This window comes from Pogona vitticeps, chromosome 7, assembly GCF_051106095.1.
Source record: "Pogona vitticeps strain Pit_001003342236 chromosome 7, PviZW2.1, whole genome shotgun sequence".
Taxonomy (NCBI): Eukaryota; Metazoa; Chordata; class Lepidosauria; order Squamata; family Agamidae; genus Pogona; species Pogona vitticeps.
In genome coordinates, this window is record NC_135789.1 from 9,783,063 (window position 1) to 9,801,305 (window position 18,243).

An 18,243-nucleotide genomic window follows, 5' to 3' on the forward strand; every position below is an offset into this window, starting at 1 on the left:
ATTAAACGGGATTTTTAAAATTATCATTTCAGACCAAGGTGGAACGCTTCCCGTTCACAGGCGGGTGACAGTGGCCCGGTGACCTGTGCGTGTGTATCGCTGAAGCCTCCGGGCTGATGTGTGCGTGACGGGGTCACTTCAAAGTCCCTGCTCTCCCTCTTTCAGGTTCTTAAATGAGACACAAACGGGACTTAAGCTGTTCCAGCAGAGCAGGAAGGCAACAGGAGGACTGCCGCTCACAAAGAGGACACCTTAAACTGGCAGCAGGGTAAATGTGGAGCCCCAGATGGAAACGGTCTTAAGGCAGAGGAGGTTAGCCTTGGCCCTCGGTTACCCCCCCCATGACCTGGTAGGAACAGGATGAAGCGGGCCTGTTTAGCCTTGAGAAAAGAAGACTGAGGGGAGAGAGCCCTTTTCATTGATTTGAAAGAGGAGGGGGCAGGATCTGATCCCGATCGTCCCAGAATACAGGACATGCAGCAATGGGCTCGAGCGACAGGAAGCCAGATTTCAGCTGAATATCAGGAAAAACTTTTTAACTGTTCGAGCAGTATGACAATGGAACCTATGACTCTGGGAGGTGCTGAGCTCTCCAAAACTGGAGGCATTCAAGAGGAAATTGGACCACCGTCTTTCAGATCTGCTTTGACTTGGACTCCTGCATGAAGCAGGGGGTTGGACTAGATGGCTTTATAGGCCCCTTCCAACTCAATTATTCTATGAGTCTACATGGTTAAGGGAGTATGGATATTGTGCTCCCAACATATGACGGGTGAGAGGCTCCGTCGGACGACATTCTCTTGAGACTGCCATACTGTACGACTACCAATGATTGCTTCCTTTCTCCTACCACTACCACTCCTATCAGGAGCTTCAGAACGTTGCTTGTTTGTGGACTACAAAACCCAGAATCCCCCCACCCAAAAAACCCAATGTGCTCAAGCTCTGTCCTCTTCAGCAGCTTTGACATTTTGTGCCATGACAGAGCCTGCCCATCAGGAGGAAAACACAATCCTTTGAGCACGGACAGATTTTTATTTCAAAACATGTCACAAAAAAAAGCTGAACCCCTTTCAAAATCATGTCCCGGGTCTTTTCCGCTGGAAGGCAGAAGGAAAATAGGGTTCATCTTCCAAACTCACTTTTCCATGCACATAGGTCCAGTGTTTGAACCCCTAAAATATATATTTGCACTGTTGTGAGAGGTGGCTTAGCAAGGATTTGTCCTTAGAGCGATGTTATATTTTATTTAAAAAATACGAAGGTTCATTTCTTCCTTGGGAGAAGCGTGCTGTGCTCTCTGGAAGCTGGCAATGTGACAAGCACTTCAACACCCAAAGAAGAAATTGCCTTCTTCTAATTCAGAATGGATAGGCTTTCAGCTCTGTTTGTCAAGAAACAAAGCAAATACAACTCCTTTTTTTTTAAAGGATGCAAAAGCATTGGAGCACCTTAAAGGTTAACAACTACATTTTAATGGGAGGTGTGGTGGATCACGTCCACTTCCTCAGACCCTTGTAACTATTCCAGGACAGAAAATTAGGAAAACACATGGAAACAGGTCCTTAAAAAGAAAAGGCAAGCAAGAAGAGGCCATTTTAAAAGGCAGGCACGGAATCATAGCAGAGCAGAAGGGTCATCTGGCGCAGTGGTTCCCAACCTTGTGTTCCCAGATGTTCTTGGACTACAACTCCCAGAAGCTTTCACCACCAGCTATGCTGGCTGGGATTTCTGGGAGGTGCAGTCCAAGAACATCTGGTGAGGCAAGTTTTGAGAACCACTGATCTAGCTGAACTCCCCCCACCAATGAAGGAACTGTGTTACACGCAGAGGCTCCTAAATCCAGACCAAGTGGACAACGTAAGAGATTTGTGGCGGTTCGCATTCTTTCCCATCAGATCTAAGCCACCCTGCTCGTCTTCAAGCCTGTGGGACTACAAGACCCATGACCACCAGCCGCCAGCATGGTCCGAGAGGACTGCAGTTCAACATGGCCGGAAGCTGAAGGCTGCCGTCAAACCTTATCTGAGGGCACTAGGAAGGCCGATTGAAGCTTTCAACGTTTCCAAAAAGCTTTCACACTTTGACCCACAAATGGTACCTAGAGATTTGTAGAGGAGCTGGGTTCAATTACCAAGAAGAAAAGGTGTAAGATTTCTCCAGTCATACTTCTGATTATTTTTTTGTTCTTTTCCGAGAAGTACGCACAGGGAATTTCTCTTCCGGAAGCACATTTAGTGTGAAGCTGCAGGATCTTTAAGGCACTCTGTACATGTTCAGAAATACCCTCTGAGATAACACAGCAATGGCCTATTTTCCATTAACAAAGGACATCCGCTTGGAGCAACGCAGCGATGCTGGGCGCATGCACGCAGGCTTAAACTCAGAGGCTCACCCGGATCAGAGAAGACCCACTGAAAGATAAATCAATACCGATTCGTGTTCCATTTCGGCTACAGTTAAGTGAGACAGCCAGAGGCTTCAACCATCACAGCCCGGAAGAGTTCATGTTTTTTTGTCTTTGGATTTCCAGGAGAAAGCTTTTGCCCCTTGCTGGACAGGGGATTTTGAGCCTCGCAAAACCATTTCTCCCAGCGGCAACAAGAACTCAAGGAAACGCCACCGTTGCCGAATACAGCATCCCACTTATTTCAGAGCTAACAAAGGGTTCTTCCGAACCGCTTCATACAGAAAATGGAGAAAACCTCGTTAGGAACCAGCAGAAAATCGGATCCTTGAGCCAGAACTGCAGGCCTGCTACTTCTCCCCCCCCCCCGAAGCAAGGTGTACCATCAAAGCCAGCCAAAGAATGTTCAGTACCTGCCACAGAAAAATCCCCAAATATAGCCAAATAAATCCACTGCCAGAGGCAGCTGCTACCTGACAGCAGGGCCCACCCCCTGGAGCACAGTTTGTGAGCTCGAGGGAGACAACATTTTATTATTTTTAAAAACTCTCCTCACGCCATGGGATGACTTAATCCTTCCTCTCTCCAACAGCTGAGAAACAGCTCCAGAAGGAGAGGATCAAGCACGGGGGTCGCCAGGAAAATCTGGACCCATAGATAAAGCGGGGTGGAGGAAAGAAGATGCAGTTACCAAAGACTTCTTATAACATAAGTAGTTTAGCTTTTTGAATTCGAAGAGATTACTAGTCTGCATTTTTCCTGTGGTCTTGGAATGCCCCTTCTGTGTTTTTTAAATCCTGTTTATCCGAGCTCAATAAGTCATACACGGCTCTCCTTCTTTCTTCCTCATAACAATCCCGTGGGGTAGGGTCCGGTCAGAAAAGTGGCCTTGATCCAAAAGTCAACAGCCAAGGTGAGGATTTGAATTCAGGTCCTCTCTGACTGCCTCTTCAGCACTCCATCCACCACACCCCATTGGCACACTATATTTGACACCGGCTAAAATCCTGTTGCGCATCCCTGTGCATGCAAGGGAGATGATGTCATCAGCAGTGGCAGATCACCACTGATATCAAGGTGTCCTTCGTTGGGTTTGGGGTCCACAGGACTTCACCGCACTGAAGGACAAGCATGTACCATGAAATCACCTTTAATGAGCAGCAATTTGCCTTTAATCAGCACCAATTTGCTGCTGATTATGATGGCATCGCAGGGAGCTGCGCAACAGGATTCCAGCCACTGTTGGTCGAGGTACATCTCCCAACCTGCCTACAATGAGGAAGAGGGAAACGATAAATCATGACTAGGTGTGAAATGCAGCCAAATACTCCTGCCCCTTTATCTTAGAGACATGCATTAATATTCTACCCTATAGCCTCTGTCTTCTGACTCTGATGTCTGATGAAACAGACCAGATGTAAAAGCTTACATCAAAATACAGATGTAAAAGCTTACATCAAAATACAGAAGTTAGTCATTAAGGTGCCACATCTTTTTTTATTTGCTCTTGTGTTTCTTGTTGAAACCTTTACATGCCTACAACTTTGTTTCAACTTCTTTCGAACAGTCAAGTTTTCAACACCCTTGTTGGTTCAACCATACATTAACATGAATGTTTTGATATTTTAGTGATTTTTTTAAATATATGTATTTTTAGTAGCTGTTTATTAGGAGAAAGGTGGGATATAAATTCGTTCATTTGTTCATTCATTCATATAAATGCCCTTCTTCTTGTTCTTTTCCTATCAGAGGCTGGGCCTCATCCAATTTACTCTGACCAAATGCAGCACCTCTAAACGATGTCATTTTTGCAGCAAACCCTTTAACGAAGAAGACCCTCCCCCCCTTCATATCTATTTATTTCACCTTGAACAATCAGCTTTAATAGGATGTACGTCCTGTTTCTCGTTATGTAAGCAAACCATTCTTGCTTTCTACGCTTAATGACTCGCAGGCATTCTTCATTCATTGTACTGCTTCTTTCGGTCCTCTTGATCAAAAGCTTTTTTGGCTTCCCGTGATAAATCCATATTTCAAAGGCTGCTATCTTGTTCTTATAGTTACCTGTTCTAAAATCCACAAGGCTATGCCATACTGCAGTACTGAGCGTATACAGCATTTTACCAGGCGCATTGTCCAAGTCAGTTTTAGATATGCCTTATTATAGTCTTCATTTTAAGAAACTTGCTTCAGGCCCTCTCTGCTGTCGTGATTATATGCTGTTAATTTACTTCTGACTTATCAACGGTGCTACAAATGAATGACTTCTTCTAAAAGGTCTTGTCTTTAAAAGCCCTCATCTTGTAAACTCAAGGCTGAGGCTTCCTTTAGTGAGTCAATACAACACACTTTTAGTCTTCCTCTTTTCCTACCACGTCCCATTTTTGTCACTTTTCTCTGTTCTGAAATGCAGGTTGTAACTGAGGAGGTTCTTTTCTTTTCAGCGAAGGAACAACCTATGTGCATTCGCCCTTGATTATCTCCCTGGTTCTCAATCCCAGTTCTTCTCACTCATAGTCAATTGAGTGTAGTAAAGCAAATCTATTCTTTCCATGATCTTTTAACTTCCATAGCATTGCTATTTAAATTATATTTTGGCACTGTGAATGTTTTGATACCCTTCTTCAGCTTTATGTTAATTTTTGATAATAGCACCTCACTTGCTCTACTGGTCTTCTTTTTGCAGGCAGAACAGAGCTTCTCTTTCTTCTGTTTCTGTTTACATCGTCCATTTGACGTTTATACCAGCCGTTCAATGACATTCACAGCTGAACCATCTCTATTCTGACTTTCATTCCTTGGTTTGCATGATTTTTTTCCCTGTTTCCTCTTTCCCAGAAGGGGAAGAAATGATATACAGATCTTTTTGCCTCTACCTGGAAATGCCAAAGAGAAAAGAAAAAATGCCTTCTGCTTTGGATGTGAGGTTTCTCTCCAGCTAATACTGACTCATAGTACATAAACCAGGGTCCACCCATCACTCTGTCAAAGAAGGTCCCACCATGATAATTGTTTTTTTTCCTGAGAAAGACACTGACACTTATATTCTTACTTATACTATTACTATGTTAATCATTTACCATCTGTTTTAAGGACATGAAGATGCCATAGTATTATTAGGAGCATACAACTTCCTGCCTCCAAAATAACACCACTAGCCGCCGAAAATCGAAATAATACAGCTGAATACACATTTTACTGCTTTGGTAGCAACCAGCATGCTGGCTGGGGGGTTCTGGGTTTTGTAGTATCCTAAAGGGACCCTTCCCAGTAGCATGTGCATCACTAGGTACGGATCACTGTGTTACGTTCCAGGATGCAAAGGAAGGCTGGAAGAAGATGACACGCGTTGCATGGGGCCCATTCTGACAGCTCTGGGAAAGAACCCAGGTCAAACCGTCAACAGCTCTTGCTACCAGTCAGAGCCGACACAATAAGGCTAGGAGGAAAAGGGGGTTTCATTGAGAATAAGGCCGGTTTCTCGGTTTGGAACAGTGACTCACTGCCTTTGACTCCAGCAAGCCCCAGCTTCTATTCCCACCCTCTCCCAAATAAAGCTGGGGGCAACCTTCTCTGCAGGGGTGGGGGGCTGGACTAGATGACCTTGAGGAATCCCTTCCCAGGTCCTGTAACACCAAGGGGCAAGTGCAAATCCTACAGAATGAAAATGAACCCATGGTCTGACTTGGCCACAGCAGATCCCAATGTTTCTGATGCAGGTGGGGGAAATCCAGCCAGGTTTACTTCCTGGAGAAGGGATGTATTAGATGCTGAGCATCTTTTTCACCCACAGAACCTCCCTGGTTCAAGCCACAAGAACTGCAGGTAGGTCTGGGAAAGACCCAAGACTCACCACCACCAGGATCTTGAAGAGGATGGGCTGGTGGCTGATTTAAGGAATAGTGGTGTCCTCTTTTGCTCTCTTTTGGGCACCTGATATGTTCCACATATGCTTTTTAAAAAAGCTGCTCACACCTGGTGTCCCACTCACTCTTTTTTAAAAAGCAAAAGTAACCAGAAGGAGCCTAACAGAGAGGAAGACAATGGTGTGGGAGGAAAGTGGGCTTAAAGCTTCCCTTTTCACCCTTTTTTCTCAACCGAAAATTGTCTAGGACACTGAAGTTTTGTGACAGCAAAGCAATCCAAAGCTGCTGCCGCCGCCACTGATGTCAGGGCAAAGAGGGGCTCCCTTGATGTTGAACTGCAATTCCCCACCTCCCTCCCATTTGCTCTGCTGACCCAGGGTGATGGGAGTTGGAGTCCGAAACCTTCCAGAGAGCCACAACCCCATCCCGCCCACCCCCAGCACTATTGAAGCAGCAGCTTTAGAAAGAGGAAGGCCACGTTCAGTGGGAGAACAGCACAAGTCATAGAAGAGGGGAGTTGGAAGGAAACCCTAAGGTCATCTAGTCCAGCCCAGACAGATGCAGAAATCCACCGTTTGCACATTTCTGAGGGACGGCCACCCAGCTTCTTTGTTGGGAACATCCCATAAAGGAGTCCCAACAAATTTCTGAAGATGAAAAGTCCATCCGAAGGACATCACTTTGGAGGTCACTGTAGGTGGAGACATGGTCAACCAATAGTTTTGGACAAACTTATAAAAATAACTAAAAGGCAACCCCTTCAAAGCTTGGGGATGGAGCTGTTGTGGGAACCAACGCCCAACCCAACTCAACTCAACTCAACTCAACCCAATCAACCCAACCCAACCCAACCCAACCCAACCCAACTGCCAAACGTTACAAATGGCTAGGAGCATGCTTTGCCAAAAAGTCCTCGTTTTCACCTTCCATACCTGTATTTCATGCCGGGCTGTTTCGCCCCGGAGTCGCCGGAGGCGGGCGCATTGTGCATGGAGAGGTGCCCTAAGCTCCGGGCCACCATGGCCACCGCCCGGAACCGGCCCCGGGTGCTGGGGCTGTTGGCATTCTGCCGGTTGAGTCGGTCCTCGGAACTCCGGGTCTTGATGTTGTGATCGGAGCAGACGAAAGAAACCTGCATGCTGGCGTTCCCTCTCTTGGGGTTTCCTTCTTCACGGGATGGCTCAGCTCCCTCTCTTCCTCGCACACTCTCCTCTGGGGTATATGTCAAGGAGGAGGAAAATTCTCCTCCCTCCCCCCAAAAAGCACAACCCTCTCCCTCTCCCCACCAGATCTGAAATGTCCAAACACAGCCACGCGACTCTCTTCTGGATCGTGACAAAACCCGACGCAAGGAAGATACCCCAAAGACGGTCACCCCATAATCAAACCGATAATGCCTTCAGGTGGACTGGCCTCCCCAGGTGCCACCTCCTCCGTCTTTTCTTCCGGCCTGGACGTTCCGGTCCAGCTTGGCAGCTGGGCAAAGGCCCCCCTCCAGATGATCTCAAGGGGCTCCTTGCAGGCGAGAGGCTGGAGGTCGGTTCAGGTTCCACCACTGCCACCACCTTTCACTCAAAGGATCCTCACCCAGCCGGCCGCTGCTCTCCCAAGACGCCGGAGCGACGTCATTTCGGCTCGGATGGATTCCGGAGGTGAAAATCTCTCTGGAGAGACATCCTCGTCCAGGAGGGTGGGGGCGGCTCGCTCTCTGTGTACAAGTCAGGGAAGGAGATGCTCTTTCCGATCGGTCAACTCACTCACCAGAAAAGGTGCTGGCTTTTGGAAGTCAGTAAATCCCGCGGCTCCAGGGTCTCTCCTGCTGTGAGGAATCCTCCTTCTGTTTCAAGTCCTCCGAGTGGACCCCGGATCTGTGCAGGGGGAGCCCAACTTTGGAAACGGCGGCGAACAAAGGAAATGTCACAGCTGCGACTTTTGTTCGGAGAGAGCGCCTTTGACACACACACTGCTGCTTTGGAGCGTTAAATGCAACCGCCTGACGTTGGAAGTCTGTTTTCACCACCCCCTCCCCTCCTGAACACCCTTGCCCTGATCTCTACCCTTTGCGTCTGCTCCTTCCTCTTCCTTCTCAGTGTTCGTGGAGCCTGAAAATTCGCCAGAGACTAAATTTAGACAGCGAATGGCACACACCAAGGGAGACCCTGTTGTTTTCTGGAATTATCTCCTTAGAGGGAGGGAGGGAAGGAGGGAGGAGGGATAAAGGGAAGGAAGGAACTTCATGAGCCCCGGGGAAAATCCAAAGTAAGTGATGTCCAGAATCTCCAGAGCAGAAAATTTGATCATTCCAACGACACGAAGGAACCAAAGGGAGAAATCTCAAGTGATGCGTTGGGTGTGCGAGGCCAGTTTTTACACAAGAGGAAGACACAGTAAGAATGTGTTTCATGGACAATGCCCACGTACGCTGCGGCTGTATGTCCGAACTCTCCTTCTCAACAAACTTTGGGGTTAAGAAGGTGTGACTCACCCACTGCAGAGAGGCAGGAAGGCTGGGAGGGTTTGACCAATGATGTTTTCTGGGCAATTATGAACTGGAAACATTTCCAGTCATATTGAGTGTGATGCAATATATCATCGTTTTGGAAGGGTTTTCTTTTTAAGATCCGCATTTGCTAAATGAAACTTATTACATGTCCAAAGCACTGACGTGTATTTGAACAGAAATATCTAACCTGGAGCTTGGAGCTTCACATCAGAATCTGAACGGAGAAGGCAGAGGCTAGACTTGATGATCCATACGGTCCCTTTCTAGCCCTGCAGTTCTAAGAGGAAGATGATGACTTGAGTTCGGAGTCAAAGTCACAAAACTCCAGTGTCCAGTTCTGCTCTTCCTAGCCTTTTCCCCTTCACAGCTGGGGGAATCTGGAGCTTTCAAGATTCTGCTGGCGAATCCGGATTCTAGTCCGAAATTTACCAAAGCGCCATACTCTTCCTTCAGCACCTTGGACATCTCCTTTAAAGACTGGGTTACATCCAGGAGAGGATTCACTGCCCTGATGCATCCTGAGGGTCTTTAGACCATCTCTATTCTGGCCTCCTAAATCTGCAACACATCCGTTAGCTGCGGTGAATCTTACCCAGAGACAGAGAGTGTGTGTGTGTAGTCTTCTGACTTTCACAAGGTGGTTGTGAAAGAAACATACGAAGCTCAAGAAACGAGACTCTTACTCCCTAAGCTTGTCAAAAGCCAAACAAATATTAATCATCTTTTTAGCACTGATCTGTGAAAAATGTGGATTAAAAACTTTACCGGACTCTTGAGTATTTGTGCGCGGGGGGCCCTCTCTGTCCTTCCATGAACCATTCCTATATACCCGAGGCCCCTATCACTTGAAAAAATATTAATCTCCTAATATCTACATCACAACTAAGCTGGTTTCAGGCTAAGTCCTGTTTATGAATAGAATAATATTCCTGATGGCTCAAATGACTTTGCCTTATTCTATGGCCGCCCCTTCATTGTTACCAATGAACTGGGTGAAGCAAAATGGCTCATTTTTATTCGGCTGGAATTTCTTCCTGGAAATGGAAATGTTTCCATGGGAAAATTAAGCACGGGTAATATTTTTCCCCCCAGAACATCAGGTACGTGTGTGTAAGAGAGGAAAGCCACGGGAGATATGTCTCTCCTACAGAACTTCATTCAAAGCAGCCAAGTAGAACCTGGCACGTTTTTCAAGACAGCTGTTTCTTCCTGGGACGCCTCCTTGTAATGGAAAATGGCCAGCATGCTCAACAGGAACATAAGAACCTCAGAAGAGCCCTGTACTGGATCAGGCCAAGGGCCCCTCGAGTCCAGCTTCCTGTCTTTCACCGTGGCCCCACCAGATGCCTCTGGGAGCACACGAGACCACTGGAGACCTGTCTCCTGATCCCCCTCCTCCTGCATCTGGCATTTTGAGATGGAATAAGGTGTTGGAGGAGGCTCTTGGACTGCAAGGAGAACAAACCTACCCATTCTGAAGGAAACCAACCCTGAGTGCTCACTGGAAGGACAGATCCTGAAGCTGAGGCTCCAATCCTTTGGCCCTCTCATGAGAAGAGAAGACTCCCTGGAAAAGACCCTGATGTTGGGAAAGTATGAAGGCAAGAGGAGAAGGGGACGACAGAGGATGAGAGGTTTGAACAGGGTCATTGAAGCGACCAACATGAATTTGACCCAACTCTGGGAGGCGGTGGAAGACAGGAGGGCCTGGCGTGCTCTGGTCCATGGGGTCACGAAGAGTCGGACACGACTAAACGACTAAACAACAAAAAGGTAGGAGGACGAAGAATATAAACTGGGCCAAAAGAAACGAAACCAGAGCCGGCAGACCACACGGCCATTTCATGAAGATCTGGGGATCGGGCCCCTGCAGATGGCTCCTGTCGAGGCAAAAACTCAATCCAGAGAGTCCCCCTGATGTAACCCTGCCTTACTGCGTGTTGGAAGGAGAACAGCAAAGCCCGATGGCCGGGTTCAAAGAAAACGGCTGCAGAGAAAGCGCCTGTTTTGAGCAAAAGGCCGCGCCGGTCGCAGGGGAGGGAAAGCAAACGAGAGAAGTCACCCGTTAGGCCAGTGACAATCCTTCTGCGCATCCGGCTCTCGGCATTTAAACGGCAGCCTGGCTTTTGCCCTGCTTGACGCCCACACGAAGAGGAATTAGCACACGGCTCCTGGCACTGGCGAGCGGGCGGGCGGCGCGCTCTGCCTCCCGGCTACGAGCTGCCATGCGGCGTTTGTGTTGCTGCCGAGGACCTTCTCTGAAAAGGGGTGACGGAATGGGCAGGAGATGGCGGGGGGGGGGAACTCAAGAAGAGTCAGCCTCCCACTTTGGAATCACTGGAACAGAAAGTCCTCTCCAAAATCAGCATCTTTCCAAAGCGAAGACAAAAGAAGATGGGTAGGATTAACCTTCTTTCACCCTCAGCCCCTTGCCATTCACTGCTGGTTTACTGCACGCATGAGGTGGTTCTCCAATGCAAACATGCTCCACTTCCTGCTGACGAATGAATGGAAGGGGAATCTCCCCAAAGGGAACGTTCGGTACCTTCTGAAGACATCACAATAAGTCCTGATGTATCAGACCCAAAATATCCCTCCTGGAACTAAACATCAAACAGACAGTGGGTTGTTACAAGCTGGAAGTCCATCAGCGTTCTAGAGCAGAGGTCCCCAACCTTGGGCCTCCAGATGTTCTTGGACTACAACTCCCAGAAGCCTTCGCCACCACCTCTGCTGGTCAGGGTTTCTGGGAGTTGAAGTCCAAGAACATCTGGAGGCCCAAGGTTGGGGACCACTGTTCTAGAGACGTGGTTCAGGCGGATCTCCAGGCCTTACAAATACTTCCCTTCTTGCAAACAAAACCCATGCTTAGATCCTAGTGACCCCCACCCCGATCACAAAACAAAGGAAGGCTACTGTACAAACTGCAGGAGGCAACGGAAGCTCCTGGCATGACAAACAGACATCACTCAAAGCTGAAAGAAATCCCCCTAATAATCACGGGCTATCTGTACTGTACCATCCAGCCTTCGGCCTGAGAAGGTGAGCAGACAGAAGCAGGAAAAAAAAGAGAAGTGGATGAATCCCAGAGCTTCATGTGAAATAAGTAGATCCGTTTCAGCTTCTTGGAAGTGCTGGCCGCAGACAGAGTTAGGGAGCTTCATGATTAGAAGCACAGCTGGCATAAGAACTAAAAGACATCTTACTATCTTCTAAGATTATTTTGCAGCTTCACACACAGCAAATTAGCTTGGTTTTCTTTGACGATCGGTCAAGATATATAGTTTTCATTGTTGACTGTAGAACTCACAGCTATGAATTATGTGTCTCCGGAGGGGTAAAGTGTAATCGTTGTCTTTTTTTGTTTGCTTATTATCCAACTTTCTCCCATCCAGGGAACCAAAGCAGCTCACAAAATTGCTTAAAAAACCCAGCAAGAGCTAGAAAGGTTATCATATTAGGTAAAGGTAAAGGTTCCCCTTGACAATTTTTGTCCAGTCGTGTTCGACTCTAGGGGGCGGTGCTCATCCCCATTTCCAAGCCATAGAGCCAGCGTTTTGTCTGAAGACAATCTTCCGTGGTCACATGGCCAGTGCGACTTAGACACAGAACGCTGTTACCTTCCCACCGAGGTGGTTCCTATTAATCTACTTGCATTTGCATGCTTTCGAACCGCTAGGTTGGCGGGAGCTGGGACAAGCGACAAGAGCTCACTCCGTCTCGTGGATTTGATCTTACGACTGCTTGGTCTTCTGACCCTGCAGCACAGGCTTCTGCGGTTTAGCCCGCAGCGCCACCACGCTGTGGGCTAAACCGTGTCATGACATGAAAAATGATTACTAACATCAAGCAATTCAAAAACAAAGACAAGGTCAAAAGCACCCAACACAATCACCACGAGACAGAATAGTTCTGCAAGTTGAAAGTTAAACTTGAAACACAAACTATGTTACAATCATGTCTAAGAAACAAGAGTCACGCCTGGCTCAAACGGAGGTTTCTCCGTGAAAACATCTTATTGGTGAAAATGTGTTGCACAGCCTAGGAGCTGCCACTGAAAAGGCTGTGTCTCGTATCCTCAATCAGGCGGGCTTGTCTGAATGGCAAATGGAGAAAATGGCTTTCCCTACCACCTTCTTTCAGCCCACATTTCATGGAGAAAAACTTCTTAACTGTTAGAGCAGTACAACAAACACCTTGGGAGGTGGTGAGCGCTGCAACACTGGAGACATTCAAGAAAGGACTGGACCGCCCTCTCTGCCCGATCTTCTCGGATGTGTATCCCTGCACTGAACAGATGGGTTGGACCTGATGGCCTTCGAGGCCCCTTACATTATTTTATTATTCTACGGCTCATTTGGTGTGAACCTGCCCATGGAGACCATGTGTAAGAAGCCTTCTTTGCCTCATTCTGGTGCTTTTTAAACCAGGGGTGGAATTTTAAGGACTCCCAAGTCCCATCATCCAGTGGGGACCCTCCAGGCCAAACACTCTTCAGGAGCTGTTTCTGAAAGCCCCCTAGCCTAGTCTGTCACTTGCCTGATGGTTTGGAATAAAAGGCCCATCATCCCCACCCATCATCCAGGGTGGAGATGATGGGAACTGTTGTCCATGATTCCTGGGTTTTTTTTTGGGGGGGGGAAGGATCATCAAGTCAGGAAAAGGCTGTTTTAGAGCAATGCCATCTTAATGCCATTCCCCATCATTCTGACCTGAGGTCAAAGGGGCTGCGCCCGCCCTTAATGATCTCTGCTCAGCCCTTCCCAGCGCCCAATTCATTAAGATTGACTTCCTTCTTTAAGATTTAGAAAGATCATCAAGGACTTGGCGTTTCCTTTTCCTTCCTGCAGGCTGTTTAATCCCTCCAGCCAAAGTAATCCAGATTAGTTTAGCTCCTGACGGTAGCCTTCAATTTCAGTTTGGGGTGGTGGTGGGAGGGGGGAAAGGTCTGAAAAAAAAACACCCCCAGCCAATGCAGAAACTTCTACGTAGTCCCTGCAAGAAATGGGTTCCTGGTTTAAAAAAAAAGGTTGTGAGATGGGGTGGGTGTCAAGGAATGGTCTTGATTTCTCTTCCATGCTCTGTCTAACAAATGGGAATGTCCAGAAAGGAAGGAATATTGTAGGAGAAAAGGAACTTTCAAAGCACACGTTTGCTGGAGAAACATGGAGCAGTATCTGGTGTTAGACAAATGTAGGTTTTACAGTGTCTCCCTCCACTCTGGGAGTCCTACCTGACAGACACCTCAATAAGGCTCACCTGGGCGAAAGGCCTAAGATTTACACTTTGCGAGCTAGCTAGGCTGAGTTCTGACTGCTGTTAGCTAGGAGTTTCCTCTTTGAACAGGAAGCTAGGCCTAGTCAGGCCACAAAAGCTTAGGCCTTTCTCCCAGGTGAGCCGTATTTTGGTATCCATCAGGTAGAACTACCACAACAGAGAATTATGGGGTTTGTAGCCCCAAACGACAAGACAGGAGGGCCTGGCATGCTCTGGTCCATGGGGTCATGAAGAGTCGGGCACGACTTAACGACTAAACAACAACAACCCAAAACATCTAATTCCCCTCCCCATGCCTTGTGCTAGACTGTGCAAAATAATCTTTTCCGTTGTATCCATGGCCTGAACCATCAGAGCAGAGGTTAAGGGTCACTGTGCGTTTGCAGCATCCCCTTGAATCCACGTTCCACTTTGGGTGGACCGGGAACACCAATTTAAGATCTATGTTTCCACCCGCTGCTTGCAGACAGATGGCCCCTTTTCTTTCGGATAGCAACCTTCCATATTTTAACCCCCTGAGTCCCCTTCATGATCGAAAGGAAATCTTATCCCGTTTTCTCAAGAAAAGCCATTTCTCTACGAACACATATTCAGCCGTTATACTTATCAAGGATGCTCGAGTTGTGGATTTCCTGCATTGATGGCGTGGCGTTGGACTAGATCCGTGGCTCCCAAATGTGGGTCCCCCAATGTTCTTAGACTGACATTCCCAGAAGTCTTCGCCACTCGCTGTGCTGGCCGGGATTTCTAGGAGTTGTAGTCCAAGAACATCGGGGGACCCAAGGGTGGAAACCGCTGGATTAGAGGACCCTTGGAGGGGGTGGGAGGGGTTAGAGAGATGTCCTGTCCTCCCCACCCCCTTGAATTCATGGGTGGGAATTTGTTTCCCACAACCCCATCTGTTTTGTTTTGAAGTTTTTTTTCCATCTGTGGGTTTTAAATTAAGCCTCCTCCAACAAAGGATTTCTAATCTTTGATCAGGATTGCTTTTTTCAGCCTCGATTCCACACGGATTAAGTCCGCCCTCCTTTCGGTATTTTAGACGCCCTCCTCTCCTTGGAGACCCCCCAGAAACCCATATTTTAGCCAGTGCTGTTGGCAGACTCGTGCCCCCGTCAGCCGGTGGAAAGCTACTGTGCTTCTTAATTTGCTGATTGCTGAGGTGTCTTTTTATTTGGCTCCCTGCAAGGCATGCTTTGCTCCTACGCTCAAGTCACGCCACTGTGGCGAAGGTGTTGGACGCCCAGCTAGACGGTTCGAGACTTGTCGTCCTCTCTTTGACACTCGTTATCTTGAGTCCTGCATCCAGCTCTGGACACCGCACGCCAAGAAGGATGCTGACAAATTGGAGCAAGTTCAGAGGAGGACAACCAGGAGGATCAGGGGGTTGGAAACCGAGCCCTTAGGAGGAAAGTCTGAAAGAACTGGGCAGGTTTAGCCTTGAGGAAAGAAGACTGAGGGGAGAGAGGAGAGCACTTTTGAAATACTTGAAAGGCTGTCATCCAAAGGAGGGGCAAGATCTGTTTTCGATCATCCCAGAGTGCAGGATACACAACAATGGGCTCAAGGGACAGGAAGCCAGATTTTGATTGAATATCAGGAAAAACTTCCTAACTGTTAGCGCAGTATGACAATAGAACCTCGGGAAGTGGTGAGTGCATCAATGCTGCGGGTATTTAGAAAAAAATTTAGACAACCCTCTGTCAGATCTGCTTTGACTTGGATTCCTGCACTGAGCAGGGGGTTGGACCTGATAGCCTTATAGGCCCCTTTCAACTTAATGATTGTTTGATTCTATAAGATGGAAGTTCGAATCCTCTCATAGCCTTGGGTCTCTTTGAAAAGCCCACAAGTCAGCTGGTATCCTTTAGACCAGTCTACCTCACAGACTTGTTGTCAAACTAGGGATGTGGGGGGGAGGGATAAGCTCCCCCTTGACTTATCTGGAGGAAAGAATAGCTAAATATGTGATTAATAATAATAGACAGTGGGAATTGATCAGACCAGCAGTTTGAGTCACTGTTCTTGGCATGTTACCTGGTGAGAAAGAGGAAAGCCGAGACCAGTAACTCGGACAGAGATCTAACAGGAAGCCTCGTGGCTAATTCTGCTGCCCCTCTTTTGTGCTGGGACGGACGAAGGATTCGTTATACACAGTGCTGAGGCGCCACAGCCCACAGTGGCTGACAGGAATCAACGGTGTACAGAACAGCAGTGCCATCCCCAGATATTCGCTGCCTGAGCCAAAATAGCAAATGTTTACCTGCCAAAGCTTAGGTATCCAACCTTATCCAAGGTTACTGAGGTACATGCGACACAGAAAACCCCTCCCCAATCCTTCTGCACAACACCTGCCTATAAACATTAAAAATATAACAAATTAAGTTATGAACTCTTTTCCGACCCCTTCACAATACCCGCAAATCCGCGGCCGTTGCCTCACTCTGTCTAACGGAAGGGCTGGCCCTGCAGAGCACGGCCCATGCAGAGACAGGAGACAGACAGAGGGCAGAGGGGCAGGATCCGTTCTCCATCACCCCAGAGTGCAGGATGCACAACAATGGGCTCAAGTTAGAGGAAGCCAGCTTTGGGTCAAATATCAGGAAAAAACTTCCCAACTGTTAGAGCAGTACGACAAGGGAACCGATGACCTCGGGAGGGGGCGAGTGCTCTAATGCTGGAGGCCTTCAATAGAAATTTACACCTGGCAGATCTGCTTTGACTTGGATTCCTGCACTGAGCAGGGGGTTGGACTTGATGGCCTTCGAGGCCCCTTCTAAGTGAATTATTATTTGATTCTATGAGATGGAATTTCAAATCCTCTCACAGCTTTGGGTCTCTTTTTAAAGACCACAAGTAAACTGGTATCCTTTAGTATGGGTGGTAAACAACGACACTACACAGAATGAAGCTCACCATCAGGAAGTCTATACTGACTGGAAAGAGCCAGGGCGGCATTAGAGGATAGCGTGTCAGACAAGGACCCCAGAGACCCGGGTTCAAATCCCTGTTCAGCCAAGGAAAGGCACTGCGAAGCCGGCAATGATCAACCTCTCCTTGAACATCTCACATCTATCAGAGAACTTCTGTGCTGTCAAGTCAGCTCCAAAGCGTCCTTATCATGAACGGCCTTGCTCAGCTCCTGGGAATCTCTACAAGCCTCCCCATAAGACAGAAAAGACCTCAGGGTGTTTAGAAACGTGACGGATTTGTAGCCTCCCTCTTTGGTGCGAGACTGGAAGGTCATCCTCTGTCGATGCGAGGGGAGAGAGAGAGAAGAATCTGCAGTGGAGCTCAGCGCCTTTCTGGGCCATACGACAATGACGCATGGGGTTGAGTCAGGAAGAAAGGGGTTAAGAAGGTCCCACACCCCCTACCTCGGAACAGAGGTGGGAAACGGCAGGCCATAAGCACCCCCTTGTGAAGCCCTCCCGGCCACTTTAAATAAAGAGTAAGAAAAAAGAGATTTAAAGGGTTTCTCCCCTCTGCTTCTAGAAGCCACCTAGTTGTGTTTTTTTTTAATAAAACACTTTAGAAGAAAGTGCCCCCCAATCTGAAAACCAACATCAGAAACAGACATTCAGGGACTTAGAGTTTGGTGTTTTTTTTTTTAAATTAAAGTTTAATTTAAACTTTCTGGCGCATGCCATCCACAAGACGCTGGGGGTGGTCCCCAGACCAACCAAAGTTGCCCCCCTCCCCACCCACCTTCCTCCACCTTTGGTTTATCTCCTGGACTTGGGAAACTTTTAATTCTCCCGCAACGAGTCACCCCTTCTGGCTGGGGATTTTGCTGATGCCCACTTCTTGTTATTCTCTTTTTCTCTCTCTTTTGTGGTTCCAAGTGGACTTCGAGTCCCCTGCCTGTTTTTTTTTTCCTTTTTCTCGCAAACATCAAGAGAGATGAATAATGCATCAATGCTTATTAGGCGACGGTAATCTAACCTCTTCTCCACAAACCTCTTCGATTCAGCCAAACTAATCAAGAGAGCCCCCTGAAATATTCATGCTCCCTCTGCGCCAGGTCGGGGAAGCGCATGCAAGATTAATGGCGCGCCAGCTGGTTTTGTCCTCCTGGCGGGGCCCTGCCTCGGCAGGGTGCTTGCGCTCCTGTCTTGGGTGAGGCAGAGGCCTGAGCCCCACAGAGATGGCGGCTGGAGGAACAAGCCCTCCAGACCCCCCATCTTGTG

At 47.9% G+C, this 18,243-nt stretch overlaps 1 protein-coding gene across 7 annotated transcripts in view; it reads right to left on the reverse strand.

Annotated features, from left to right (window-relative positions):
- KCNAB2 (potassium voltage-gated channel subfamily A regulatory beta subunit 2) overlaps positions 1-18,243 on the reverse strand; it is a 92,370-nt gene that overhangs the window by 17,741 nt on the left and 56,386 nt on the right. The window contains exon 1 of one of the 7 annotated variants that reach the window (XM_020800020.3): positions 7,206-7,550. The exons of the other annotated variants lie outside the window; for them this stretch is intronic. Within the exon in view, the coding sequence (XP_020655679.1) occupies positions 7,206-7,411 (206 nt within the window). The 5' untranslated portion in view covers positions 7,412-7,550. Of the gene's footprint in view, positions 1-7,205; positions 7,551-18,243 lie in introns of those variants that run through there. 7 annotated transcript variants of the gene reach the window in all.